This window comes from Lipotes vexillifer, unplaced genomic scaffold (genome assembly GCF_000442215.2).
Source record: "Lipotes vexillifer unplaced genomic scaffold, Lipotes_vexillifer_v1.1 scaffold613, whole genome shotgun sequence".
NCBI lineage: Eukaryota > Metazoa > Chordata > Mammalia > Artiodactyla > Lipotidae > Lipotes > Lipotes vexillifer.
Genome location: NW_006792345.1, coordinates 334,121 through 347,494, shown reverse-complemented (window position 1 = coordinate 347,494; position 13,374 = coordinate 334,121). Strand labels below are relative to the sequence as shown.

The following is a 13,374-nucleotide window of genomic DNA, read 5'->3' as shown; positions in this document are numbered from 1 at the left end:
GGAAGCCTGAGGGATGTCAGCCAGCAGGCGCCATCACCACAGGCCCTCTGGTGTGGCCAGGCACCAGGTGCAGCCAGTGCAGAGGTGAGGGCTAGGCAGGATTCCAGTGGGGGTGCCTTTTATGATGCTCACTTAATTCTGAACGTCTAGACTGCACTGACCTCGGGGAAGAACTTAAGGGCAAGTTTGAGAAAGTGAAGTGGGGCCAGAGAAGCCGACAGGCCTGGGAACCTTTAGCTGAGAGCAGGAAAGACCTGACTTTCATGGGTCTCTTCTCCAGTCTTAATCTGCATTTCAGTGAGTTTTCTTTCTTTCTTTTTTTTTTTTTTTTTAAGATTGATTTATTTATTCTTGGCTGCATCGGGTCTTGGTTGCAGCACTCGGGATCTTCACTGAGGCATGCAAGATCTTTCATTGTGGCATCCGGGCCCTTCATTGTGGTGCGCGGGCTTCTCTCTAGTTGTGGCATGTGGGTTTTCTCTTCTTTATTTGCAGCATGCAGGTTTTCTCTCTGTAGTTGTGGCGCACAGGCTCCAGGGTGTGTGGTCTCTGTAGCTGTGGCATGCGGGTTCCAGAGTGCGTGGGCTCTGTAGTTTGCGGCGTGTGAGCTCAGTACTTGTGGCGTGCGGGCCTGCTTGCCCCATGGCACACGGGGTCCTAATTCCCGTGTCCCCTGCACTGGAAGGCGGATTCTTTACCACTGGACCACCAGGGAAGTCCCTCAGTGAGTTTTCTGAGAGACTGCCTCATCTAGATTAGGATGGCTCTTCCAGGGCAGATGCTATTGGGAGGTAGATTCCAGTTCAGAATAAGAACTTTCTAGCAACTACAAGCTATAGAGCAGAGAAATGGACTGCCTTAGATGTCATTAGGCAACCTGTTGTTGGCAGTGGCACAGAAGCTGAGCAGCCAGTTGGGAAGCTATAAGGGATGGCAAGGTCCCTACCTGTGCTAGGTGTCAGACCACCAAGTCAGACTAAGGGTCACTGTTCAATGGTAGAACTGGGTTCTTTTTTTTAAAAAATTTTATTGAAGTATAGTTCATTTACAATGTTGTGTTAGTTTCAGGTGTACAGCAAAGTGATTCCGTTTATATATATATATTCTTTTTGAGATTCTTTTCCATTGTAATTACAAGAAAGACTGGATTCTTGACAGCACTTTTCCTCTGCCAGGAAATGGAGCCAGAGCACAGTCCAGCCTCCATGCAGCCCTAATGTCCAGGACTCCAGAAACTGTGAGGTCACCTTGAAGTCCCTGAAGGTCAGTGATTGAGGACAGTGTCCCAGTGGCCATTGAGCAGACGCAGGATTTTTAAATTGTTTTGTGGACAGTTAAAGTATCAGACTTACACCCCCTAAAAGCCCAACTTCCCACATGGGTGTCTTGTTTTCTGTGTCTTAAGCCAACTCCTTTCTCTGGCCTGCACTTTTGCCCTGCCATGCTCCTCCTGTCACTGATGTTAACTCGGGGTCAAAAGGGCAGCTTGATGCCGTGGCGGCAATCAAGGTTGACCAGTAGGGCTTTTCTGCAGCAGGACCGTTCCCTTCATTCTGCATGGAGTACCGGGTCTTTGTCAGACTGTTCAGCTTGGGACCTGCCCTGGGTTTCTGAGGAACTGTCACCTTCATTTATCCAGGTAGGTTCTTATGCATTTGAGGCACTCTCTTCACCTAGGATCTGCTCTTCCTGATGCTTCAAACCTAGACCTTCCAGGCCGCAGAATGCAGGCTTTGCTTTATGCCACAGGCACCCAGGCAGAGGAACTCTGCCATGCCAGGCATTTGTCACTGCCATGCCCCAACATAGGCCAGGGTCGTTCTGGCCAGCTTCAGACAGTAGTGGAGAGTGCCCGTCCAAAGCCAAGAGGCAGCGATCAAACTCTGGTGTTGCTACTAACTGGCTATGTGACCCCCAGGTAAGGATGTGGCCCTGAATCTCTAAATTATGATGAGTGTGACAGTTAACTGATGTACCAGTCCCAGGGCTAAACATTTTTTATGCACTAATTCTTACCACAAGCCTGTTTTGTTTTGAAGGTGAGGAACTAAGGCTGGTGAAGGTTCAGTTGAGGTCACAGCAAATCAGTGGCAGAGCTGGCAGTCTCGAATCACTAACAACTGCCCACAGAGCCTCTTCCATACTGCCTGGGGGTGGTGATGCAGGGTCCCTCCTGTCATTGCTTGCAAATTCCTTTGTAGGCAGTGAAACCCCAATTTTTTTTTTTTTGAATTTTAGAATTTTATTTTTATACACATCAGGTTCTTATTAGTCATCCATTTTATACACATCAGTGTATAAATGTCGATCCCAATCGCCCAATTCATCACACCACCACCCCACCCCCCGCCACTTTCCTCCCTTGGTGTCTATACATTTGTTCTCTACATCTGTGTCTCTATTTCTGCCCTGCAAACCGGTTCATCTGTACCATTTTTCTAGGAGTGAAACCCAATTTTCAATGCATCCTCGTTTTCTGAGGTAGAAGGGAGAAGCCAGGCCTCTGTCACTGTCATGTCCCCTGGGGTATTCTGTGCAGCCACTTCTACAGCTTCAAAACCCTGAACGTGGTTCTAGAGAGACCTTCCCAGCTGCCTGGCAATAAGCACATGGTCTTTCCAGGTGGTCTCTAGGGCCCTTCCTGCTTGCACCCCTCAGGCACTCCCTCACCTGATGCTGAGGTCCCCATGACATACCCTGATCACAGGAGAACATCTTCCTTTTCTGGGAAGGCTGGTCATGGAATTTGGCAGAGGATTTGGAGTGACGGAGAGGGCATTTATTTGCTGTGCTTTGCAAAACGTCAAAATCAAGGCATGTCCCTAGCCTGCCAGGCTACAGAATAGTACACAGCACAGAGCAGAGTGTCAGCGCCCAGAGGTACAGTCAAGGACTAGTACAGGCACAGGACCTCCTCTCCTTGTCCCTTGAGCCTGCTGGGCATTCTTCTGAATGGAGAACATAGCCATCATCTTGTGTTTCCACCTCAGGACCACACTGGCCTGACAGGGAAGGTCAAAGAAGGAAGCAGTCGTGAGGACTGGGACACCAGGGAGCTCGTCATTCCTCGGGGGGAACCACCGTGTCCTGCCCAGCAGGTCAGGACCGTGTCTCCTAAGTGGAAACAATTTCTTCCACCACTTGGAAATAGCTCACATTTGGGCACGGAGCCCCTGACCCCACTGCAAAGAGGCATCAGGCCAGCCCGAGCAGCACGGACTGAGCAGGGGACCCCCAGGACCCAGACCCCAAGGGAAGGCCTCTGCAGGACCCTTGGTGCACTCCAGCTTCCTCAGGCTACACACACTCCCATGCCTGGGCCCAAGAGGCTCTGCGGAAAGACCCCTGAGCAGTCAGGGGGCACAGGCCCTTGGGCAGAGGGTGGGGCCTTGGTCAAAGGGATGCAGGAGCCTTCCTCACTCCTGCGACTGTGTGACCTCTTTAAAACTGGAGCGGACTTTGATGACCGTCTGTGAGTTGAAACTAATGTTACTAATGTAGACGTATTTGTTAAGAGAGCCCTTCTCCTCTGTGCCACTGGAAACAGGGCTCCCCAAGTTGCTTTTAAATAGTAGGACTAAGGATGACTTACGGGAACTACCAACAATAAACATGACTATCAAACAGATCATCTCTCATCGCACCATCTCTGATTAAAGTGCTTATACCATTTAATTAAGATTGTTTACAAATATAACAGAATGACTACAAAGCGATTTTCTTACTTTAAAAGCAGTTGACACATTGGGAAATGAGAGAATTACAGTAGTTATGAAACGGGCAGTACTCAGTGAACAACATCAGTTCCCCTGTCAGCCCTTCTTTATTCCCAGATGTTTAGCCAAAGTCCTGAGCTGTCCTACCCTCTAGTAATCACTACAGCACAGCCTCATCCGCCCCAACAGAATGTTGGCTATACCCTAGCCAAATTCAGAGTATATCAGATTTCTAGCAGAAAATCAATTACATGTCAGTGTACTATAGTCATTTTAAAAAAAGCAAAAAAGCAGAAGGACATTAGGCAAGATCTATTCTGGACTGCTGGTGTAATCCTGCAGGGAGAGAGCGGGAATATGATGCAGTGTGGCCTCTGCGTCCTCCCCAGCAAGGAGTCTCTCACTCTGCCCCAGGGGGGGCACCCCCGGCTACAAGGAGCCGGGCACCCCCGGCTGCAAGGAGGCAGGCGCCCACAGTAAGCTGGCTGGAATTACCCCCTCGTGTCACTTGTTCTAGTGCCCTAAATGGCTTTGTGCGTCCCCACCACCCAGATTCTGGAAGAAAAATGCAAAGAAACTGGCCCTTACAGAGGCACTGGGGTTCTATACTAGGCTCAACACAACTATGAGAGAAGAAAGGGGACACAGAATGGGTGAGCGGACTTTGTCACAACGGCGGTGGGTGTTTTGAATACTGGATGGTGTCTAGGGCAGCCCCGATGTCATAATCCTTGGTCTGTAGGAGCCTGGTGAGCCAGCCGCCTTCATCAGAGAACCCCATGGATAGCATCTGGGAGAGGGACTCAATCAGCCGGGGGTCAGCTTCTGCCAGAGAGAGTAATGACAGCCATGAGGAAGAGTCACTGGGCCCCAAATGTGACCTGTTATGTGGCAGCATCCTGTCCAGCCAGCAAGTACCCAGGGCCTGCAGGGCCTGGCCCTTTTACAAGGTCTTAACCCTCACAGGGACCCTCCAAGGCAGGAACTGGCAACCTTTTTCTATACAAGGTCAGAGAATAAATATTTTAAGCTGCTTTGCAGGCTATTTGTCCCCGTAACAACTACTCAACACTGCTGTTACAAGCATAAAAGCAGCCAAACAATGTAAACAAATGATCATGGCTGTGTTCCAGTAAAACTTACATTTATGAACACAAATTTGAATTTCATCCAATTTTCCCATCTTGACTTTTTTCCAACCATTATAAAAATGAAAAAATCATTCTTGGCCCATAGGGCATAGTTTGCCACTCCCTGCTTTAAGGCAGAGAAGATAAATACTGGTAGCCCAAGGGCTAAATTTGGCCCACAGAATGGATTTCCACTTGAATACTGTTTTAAAAGTCACTGCCATGTGACAGTGATGAACCAGAGCAGGGTGTGAGTGGCCTCTTTTATTCAGTGTGAGTTCTCCAGGCTGGCACACTCTCCACCCGACCCTACTGCTTCCACGCCACCTACTTTACACGGTGGCTTCCTGCCTGGCTCCTACCGGAGCCTTGGCTAGGACCCCTGCTCCAGGGTCAGCACTTTCCATGAGGAAACAGTGAAGATGGACCCCGAGTCCACTTTTAGTAGTTCCAAAGCCAGTGCCGCCACCACATCACATCTGCCTTCGTAATTCTGGGTCTGGATGTTAAGTTTTAGAAAGCTGAGCTTACTAAAGCTCAGTATAGACAGAGGACAAAACCAACTCCCAATTTTCTCTTACGTCAACAGACAAGCCATGCAGTACGGAACATGATGTCTTTCTGTGTTGCTAAAAGCAAGTGATAGGATGCTCTGAACGGAAAAGATAGAAATACAAAATACTTGAAATCTCTTGCCTGGTGGCAGATGTGGGTACAATGCAGCTTCCTTCAGTCCTGTGGGTCCTTCCTGGGAAGGGTGCAGAGAGCTTGGCCCTTCAGATTCAGGCATCTGTAAAGACTGGAGTTCACCTGTAGACGGGTCCACCTCTTTTGAAGACAAATGAGTCCAGTCATCATCTCCTCCTGAACAGTTATCAGACTCCATCTGTTCCTGGAACAAAACCCCCCATGAGCACAAGGACAACAGGCCACCTGACCACAGCCTGGGAGAGTCAGGGCACGGAGGACTGGCAAGAGGCTTTTGCTTTACAAAGTTCTAGTGGAGGGTTCACAGAACAACTTAAATGCCACCGACACTCTGCAACAGAAATGGGTCCCTCTGGCTGTGTGAGTGCCAGGGAAGGGCTGTGCTTGGGCTGCTGGGATAAGCTCTGGGCGGCCACAACCTGGGGATGGTGTGGGAGGGTGCTTGCCTCAGGCTGACCCCCCGACTCCAGAGCAATCTTGTTCACTTGCTCCACCAGAGACTGTGTCATGCCCTCCACGTCCCCGTCCGGCTTGCTGGGGTTGGAGCAGCAGCTGCTTGTCTGAGAGCTACACTTCTCCTCTGGGGTGGAGCTGCCTGGGGAGGTGGGTGTCAGGCGGCTTCTCTTTCCTCCATGTTCCACATCAATATCGACTTCAATGCCTGGAAGCCAAGGAGAAAACAAAAACCTGATTAATAGCTAGCATCCCAGGTGAGCTTCAGAGCCAGAAAGTCCATAAACAGACCTTGTTTTCCCCTAACCATGTAGGACAGCGGCTGCACAGCAGGCAGGCAGGGCCAGGCCCTTGGAACAGGGTGAGAGCCAAATACCACGTGTGGCCAGTACCACCCGTGCCACAGTGGTGAGGACCACGTAAAGCATCGCACTTGCATGCAGGGGCCTAGTGATGTGAAAAACATGCACACTGAACACGCAGATTTTGTTTAGGTGGGCAGACAGCCCGTGCAAGCTCTGTGCAAAGCCCATGAGGCTGCAAGCACTGGCTGGCGTGTCTACCTCCAGTCTCTCACACTGGGGCACATGCTCACTGAGGGGAAGGGAGGGGACAATCACCAGGGTTATGTTTTTAATTATTTTTAATTTCTCAAAGGGCATGCCCATAGCTTAGAGTCAAACAATTTTAAAAGACTATAGATAAACAACAAGGTCCTACTGTATAACACATGGAACCATATTCAATATCCTGTGATAAACCATAATGGAAAAGAATATGAAAAAGAATATATATATGTATTACTGAGTCACTTTGCTGTACAGCAGAAATTAACACATTGTAAATCAACTACACTTCAATAAAATTTTAAAAAAAGACTACAGTCTTCTATAGAAGATTCCCTGCCCCCCCGCCACACAGCCTGGCCCACTCCCCAGAGACAGCTGTCAACCCACAAATGCTCTTTCTTTCTTGACTGCTCAAGTTTACTGCTTATTTCTTACTCTGGAAGATCAAAACTTTACCACCCCTTCCCCTATCCTTTCACAAACTCAAGTTTTGGTAAAAACAGCATTCAGTGTTTACATTAGTGCCACTACATAAATACTGTTCTTTGCTGGGCCAAGTACTGGCCTTATTTACTCTACAGTCTGTTTCTGTAGCAGTAACGATGTCCTCCTTTTCATTTGCTAACTTCCCCCTTATTCTCCCACAGCTTCTCTATAGTGTTTTCTACAACACAGGTTAAGTGTATCAGATACCGCATCCGTTCTGTTTTTTTCCCTGGAGACCAACCCTGGCGGGCATGGAGCTTCCAGCTCCAGCCTGGACAGGCAGCTCTTGGGGCCAGAGGCACAGCTACACCTTTCCTTCCATCCTGGCAACTCCTCTTGTCACTCTTTCATGTGTTGGGTACCATTTTCAAGCACCTCTTTCTTCATTCTGGGCTTATTTCTTCATTTTGGCCAGAGAAAGGGAGTTCAAGCCCAGGAAAGATGATTAAGACCCTTGCATTCCTGACAACTTTGTTCTGCTCCCACACAATCATTTTAGTTGGGTACAGAATTCGAGGTTGAAAAACCATTTTAGATGAGCCTTTTGAAGTCACTTGTCTTCCAGCTCTTGCTGTGCTCCTTGAATTCCCAAGCTTTTATAGCAACCTGGAGAGTTTCCAGAGTCTCTATCCCAAGGGTTCTGACACTTGACAATAACCTTTGGTGTGGGGTGTTTTTTAAGTCATTGTCCAAGGCATTTGGGGTCCCTTTCAATCCAGAGGTTAATGTCCTTAGTGCCAAGAGACTGTCTTGTATTCTTTGTTCATTTCCTCCCTACAGTATACTCTGTTCTCTTTCTGGAATTCCTTCATCCTATATTGGACCTCCAAGATTAATCCTCAAATTATCTCATCTTTTCTCTCCTTCTGCCTCTATTTGTTTTGCTACTAGAATATTTCCTTGAGATGATCTTAAAATCTGAGACTTCTTTTGAAGTTGTCTTTTTTCTATTTTTTTTTAATTTCCAAGAACATTCTTATTCTGTTCCTTTATGTTATCATTTTTATGGTATCCTGTTTTTCATGGATACAAATACTTTTTTGTATCTCACTGAGGATGTTACCATTCTCTTCCCTATTAAGTCCTTCCTCAAGTTCCTTCTTTCCCGTGCATGGAGGTTTTCCCCAAACTGTTGGTGATCGATAGCTGTCTGATCCTAACGAGGTACTAAGGAAAAGATGATGGGAAGCACTCTCCATGGGGCCAGGGCCGTCATTATCTCCCAACTGCAGGGTGACGGGGTGCCCAGCCAAGTACTGGGATCCTAGGTGGCAGAGCTGTCAGATGCTCCTCTGGTGCATTCAGCCTCTCCTGAGCAGGGACTCCCCAGCTTCTGCTGGACTCTCTCATTCATGATGCCCAGTTTCAGGCTGGTGCCTCACCCTGCCCTGTGTCCCTAGTGTCCCCACCTCTGAAGCTTCCCTGGGTCAAGTGCTCCAGCAATTAAATTAAACACCAGGTCTCCTGCAAGGGTTGGCAAGGGCCAGCATCTGGCTGACTGGGACTTTGAAGTCCCTACATGATCCTTAATAGGTGTCTTCAACCCCTCCCCTGGTTCCCTGGCCTTCTCTGGTCCCTGCACAGCCAGTCTTGCTTCTCAGTGGCATCACTATGCAGGTGCATAGGTTTCTGATGCCTCCACTCTGTTGGTTACTGTCCTCCATCCACTTCCCATCTTCCAAAGTTTGATTACTTCATTTTATCTTGTCCTTTATTACTTTTTTCTCTTGTTCTTTATCCATGATGCTTTATATTTTTTTGTTTAATCCCTTCACTATCATTTTAGTGGAGTTTGAGGAGCAAGCAGAGATGAAAGCAGGCTTAGCTACTGGTGCCCCATCTACAAAATTTAAATTGTTCTTCTTCCATTTCCCCCACAGCTTTTCATTAGGAAAAAGGTTCAAGCAGTCAGAAAAGCTGGAAGAACAGTACAATGAATACCCATATACTTTCTCACTTTTCCAAATGGGTGAATGATGTGACGCTTCTGTAAGTGGATCATTGAGATTTTTGAACTAGGGTTTCTCCAACTTAATGATAATCTGAGACTTCAGGGCTTACAAGACTGTACCAGTCTCTGCCATGCTGTCCCCAAAGCCTCTGTGTGGGGGCATTTATGGAAGACCCCATGATGAGGAAGGGCCCTGCTATTTTACATCCTAGGTGTCGGTGACTGCGACCTCCACCCTGGGCTTCACGGTGTTGCTCAGCTGGCTCTCACAGCACCTACCAAAAAAAGGCCTCAGGTTTGCACTTGAAAGCCACTGACTCTGCACACATTGCCCTCTGGGAGGGTGTCAGTGGTTACATGCCCTCTGGGCCCATGCTCTGAGAACAAATGGTCCCTTGTAGGCAGTTAGCAGAGTAAGTCATCCTGTTAGTTCCTCATAAGAAAGGAAAATACCCATAACTCCAACAGAGTTAACCCATTCCTCGAACGGCTCTTGTCAATGGAAATTACTCAAAAGCATATTTTACTGAAACTTTTCTTGTTTTGTAGGGTTCCAGGCTCCTCCCTAGTTAGTAGAAACCAACTCCATCCACTTCGAAAGATCTGAAAAGGCCTTAATCCTTATCCCAAAAGACCTCTGAGCACTTGTGTCCTGAGTAGGGAATCCAGGTCAAGTTCTGAAACACTTCATAAGCTCAGATGGGTCTCGGGATGGAGAGCAAGCGTGACGCAGAGTCTCCTGAGAAGCCTTCAGAACACACAGACCCCAGGCCCTACCCAAGACCCACTTACCGAATCAAGGGACCTGGGACTCTGCACTCTTTTAAAGTCCCCTGCCTGAACCTAGACTTGGTATTGTGACTTCCCAGGTCATCTCATTCATTCTTTTAGTGAAAAATTTTGTTCTTCAGAATAGTTTTAATAGTTTCCATACACCAAATTATATACCAAAAAAACAAAAAAAAACCCCAACCCTTTGTTGGTGATTCTGATAACTCAGCCAGAACCACTGTCCATTTACTATCTTCCAGAGAAAAACTTCCCATGGCCCCTAAGTAGCAACCCATTAGTTGGAATTTCTTAAAATTCTACTATGTCTTTCACTTGTGTCTTAAGTGAGTGGCAGGGTTTAGGGATAACCTATCTCCCAATTATTTCATCACTACTCCACTGTTACCCTCCTTAGAAAGCATTAAATATAGCAATTCTTTTTCCTCACTCTCTCAAGAACCTTTAACTCCAGTACAGAAACCATGTGTGAATTGAGCTATTTCAGGTAGCAGCAATACCGAGATGTCACTGCTGCTTCAAAGCTACTTCAATGAGTGTGAACAGAAATGGTCTCAGTTTGGAAGCAATGGCAGTCATGCTCTGTGAGCCACAAGGTGGATGGCAGGTGGGGCTGGGCACCCTCCTACAGCATTCTTTCAGACATGGACACAACTTTTGGACAGACCAGGTGGGCACTTTCTGCCACTGCAGTCACAAAGATGAGCTCTTTTCTAGTCCAAGATCATGGATTCATCATAATCACCTTCATCAACTGATTCTTGCTGCCAAAACACAGCAAGTGCTTTCTAAATTCTTGGAGCTTTTGGCCTCAGGCCGGGCACACTATGGAGGCTCATCCACCCAGACACCTACCCTGGGCCTGCGCACTGGGAACCTGGTGGCACACAGAGAACCTTCCTCCCTTACTCCTTTCTTTCCGGCACCGGCATAAGACCAGCACTCAGGAAGCGCCAGGAAAGGTTGGGGGGTGCAAAAAGGGAGGAAAGGCAATATGGCATCTCAACTAACTACTCACCCAAGTCGTTGAAGAAACCTCAAGACTCACATTAGGAGAAATATAGACTGGTCTTCTCCCAAAGGACAAACAGGCAGAAGATGACAGGCCAGCCCTGCAACTGAGCCTGGTCACCCTCCCTAGTGGGATTACTCCAACCAAACGTTGGCTGATTCCACACTTCGTGTGGAAAGCTCAAGAATCTATCAGGGAATGCAACTTCAAGTGGCCTGTGGTGCAGCACTTGGCAAAGTTTGATATGTGGCAACAAATCTTTACTGGTCTCAAGCACACATCAGCTGCCGCTCCTCTGCAGTATCCCAAGTGAAAGCCACAAAACAGCCACCTACACACTGGCCACCAAAATGCTCTGCTGATATCAAAGGACCGACAAGGCAACCACTTACCCAGAGGGCTGAGGGCAGCTGCCACACTCTCCCCTACATTCTTGAGGAAATTGACACTGGGATCCTCCGATGGACCAGAAGCTTTGATTTTAAAGAAACAAAAACAAAGATACACTTAATTCAAAGCATGTCTCTCAATGACTGATACCTGTTGCAGTCCTGTCACCTTCATCCCAGGAGCCCTCCCCCCGGGGCCTTGTCCCAGCAGCCTACACTCCAGTGCTTCCCTCTCTCCCTCCCTCTCTAGGCCACCTCCTGGGCCCCTTCGTCCTTCAAACCACTTCCCCTTCTGCTCCCCCTTCATCTGTGTTCCTGGTGCCTAGGTACTCCGCAGGGGGCTCAGTACATACAGTATAAAATATTATTTACTTGAATCAAACATCCCCATCTTTGTCTCTAAAGATGAAGTGAACCAAAGGACACAGTAAGATTAATAAAATCAGAATAAAACCAGAATCCAAAAGTTCAGAATGCAAGCTATATGTAAGTTTTTGACTTGGGGACTGTTTTAAAAGACTGGTGCAAACTTGGCTCTGACTTTCCTGACAGCATAAAAGAGAAGGGAGTACACTGCGGAGATGCAGGTGTTGGAGGGGGCCTCCCGTCTATACGTGAGGACCACCTCGGAGGGCAGCATGAGGAGGTGGGCAAGGGCAGGTGCATTAGTGGCCTTGGGCACTTAGGCGTCTCAGTTTTCCCACCTGTACAATGGAGATAATGCTCCACACTTTGCTGGGTTTTGTGAGGATTAAATGCCAGGAATGGCCATGAAGTACCCAGCCCAGCCATAGGCACACAGGATTTCAGGACACAGACAAGGCCCTCCAGCTCTGCCAGCCCTCACATCTCGCCCTTCAGAGGCCAGCAGACACAAGCCTCACCTGATTCTGCAGCGGGGCCAGGGTGGGCATCCCCTGCTCGAGGAGGACGTGGGCTCCAGTTCCCCGGTGGGCCCATCTCCCAGCCAGGCCACCCAAAGTGCCCGTGTTTCAGCTTCCGCAGCCAGCGGCTGTGAGAGAAGCCCTGGGGAGGGGTAGACAGAGGGGCAGGGTGGTGCCAGGTCAGGGGGCTCCTGCCACCCTGCACCCACCCCGAGCCCACAGGGAGGTCTCACTCACCTCAGAAGGGCGCCCGAAGGGGCTGGGGAAGGCAAGCTTGCTGTGCTCCCTGTGCATGCCCTTCCCCTCGCAGACAGAGCATAGGTCGTAGTCAGGGCAGACGCTGCACTTGTAGCGGGTCCCCACCACTGGCCCGTTGCAACCATCACAGATAACGTTGGGGTGCACCATGTTTCGGGGCACCTCCTGAGCACACGGGGGTCGGTGGTCCCGCCGGCACTCCTTCTTCTCTGCAGGCAGGGCAGAAAGTCATGACACTCTTTGTGAGCCACGGAAGACTCCTGCTTGTCAGCACTGTGGGGCCATCACAGTCCGCAGGTCCCTTATGCCACCCTTCAGACACCGAATCCACGCAAATTCACTTAAGTAACAACAACAACACAACCTCAGAGCCTGCTAGGAGGTTCTCAATCCCTGCGCCTGTGACCTGGGGATGAGTGGCCCAGGCAAGAGCAAAGCAACAGAGAGTTGTGTCTGCATGGCTTTGGCTTTGCCCTGCACTAAAATAAACCCTCAGCTCATGGGCACAATCAAGAGTGAACCCAGGGACTTCCCTGGTGGCGCAGTGGTTAAGAATCTGCTTGCCAATGCAGGGGACACGGGTTCAAGCCCTGGTCCGGGAAGATCCCATATGCCACGGAGCAACTAAGCCCGTGTGCCACAACTACTGAGCCTGCGCTCTAGAGCCCGCAAGCCACAACTACTGAAGCCTGCATGTCTAGAGCCGGTGCTCTGCAACAAAAGAAGCCAACGCACCGCAACGAAGAGCAGCCCCCGTCTCTGCAACAAGAGAAAGCCTCCGCACAGCAACGAAGACCCAATGCAGTCAAAATGAAAAATAAATAAATTTATTAAATTTATTTATTAAATTTATTATATTAATTTTTTTTAAAGTGAACCCAGAGACCCTCCGACCCCACAGTGCATGCCCTGTGGTGGGCATGTACTCCTTTTTCAGGCCAAGCACAACAATGACTATGGCCCTGTCTTAAACAGCCTTCAGTCTCCTCTCCCCTTCTTTAGGGGAACGTCTCCATAACCTCAAGCCAG

The 13,374-nt window shown here is 48.8% G+C and overlaps 2 protein-coding genes across 2 annotated transcripts in view; one reads left to right on the top strand and one right to left on the bottom strand.

Moving 5' to 3' along the window:
• MRNIP (MRN complex interacting protein) overlaps nt 1–3,700 on the top strand; it is a 17,621-nt gene extending 13,921 nt beyond the window's left edge. The window contains exons 6-8 of the mRNA XM_007465504.1: nt 1,176–1,263; nt 1,538–1,639; nt 2,991–3,700. Coding sequence (XP_007465566.1) covers nt 1,176–1,263; nt 1,538–1,639; nt 2,991–3,476 — 676 coding nt within the window. The 3' untranslated portion in view covers nt 3,477–3,700. The remainder of the gene's footprint in view (nt 1–1,175; nt 1,264–1,537; nt 1,640–2,990) is intronic.
• The window catches only part of SQSTM1 (sequestosome 1), a 12,314-nt gene continuing 2,590 nt past the window's right edge, over nt 3,651–13,374 (bottom strand). Inside the window, exons 3-8 of the mRNA XM_007465505.1 lie at nt 12,325–12,554; nt 12,088–12,229; nt 11,207–11,287; nt 6,001–6,215; nt 5,543–5,738; nt 3,651–4,541 (exon numbers count right to left, since the gene is read on the bottom strand). Coding sequence (XP_007465567.1) covers nt 4,384–4,541; nt 5,543–5,738; nt 6,001–6,215; nt 11,207–11,287; nt 12,088–12,229; nt 12,325–12,554 — 1,022 coding nt within the window. The 3' untranslated portion in view covers nt 3,651–4,383. The remainder of the gene's footprint in view (nt 4,542–5,542; nt 5,739–6,000; nt 6,216–11,206; nt 11,288–12,087; nt 12,230–12,324; nt 12,555–13,374) is intronic.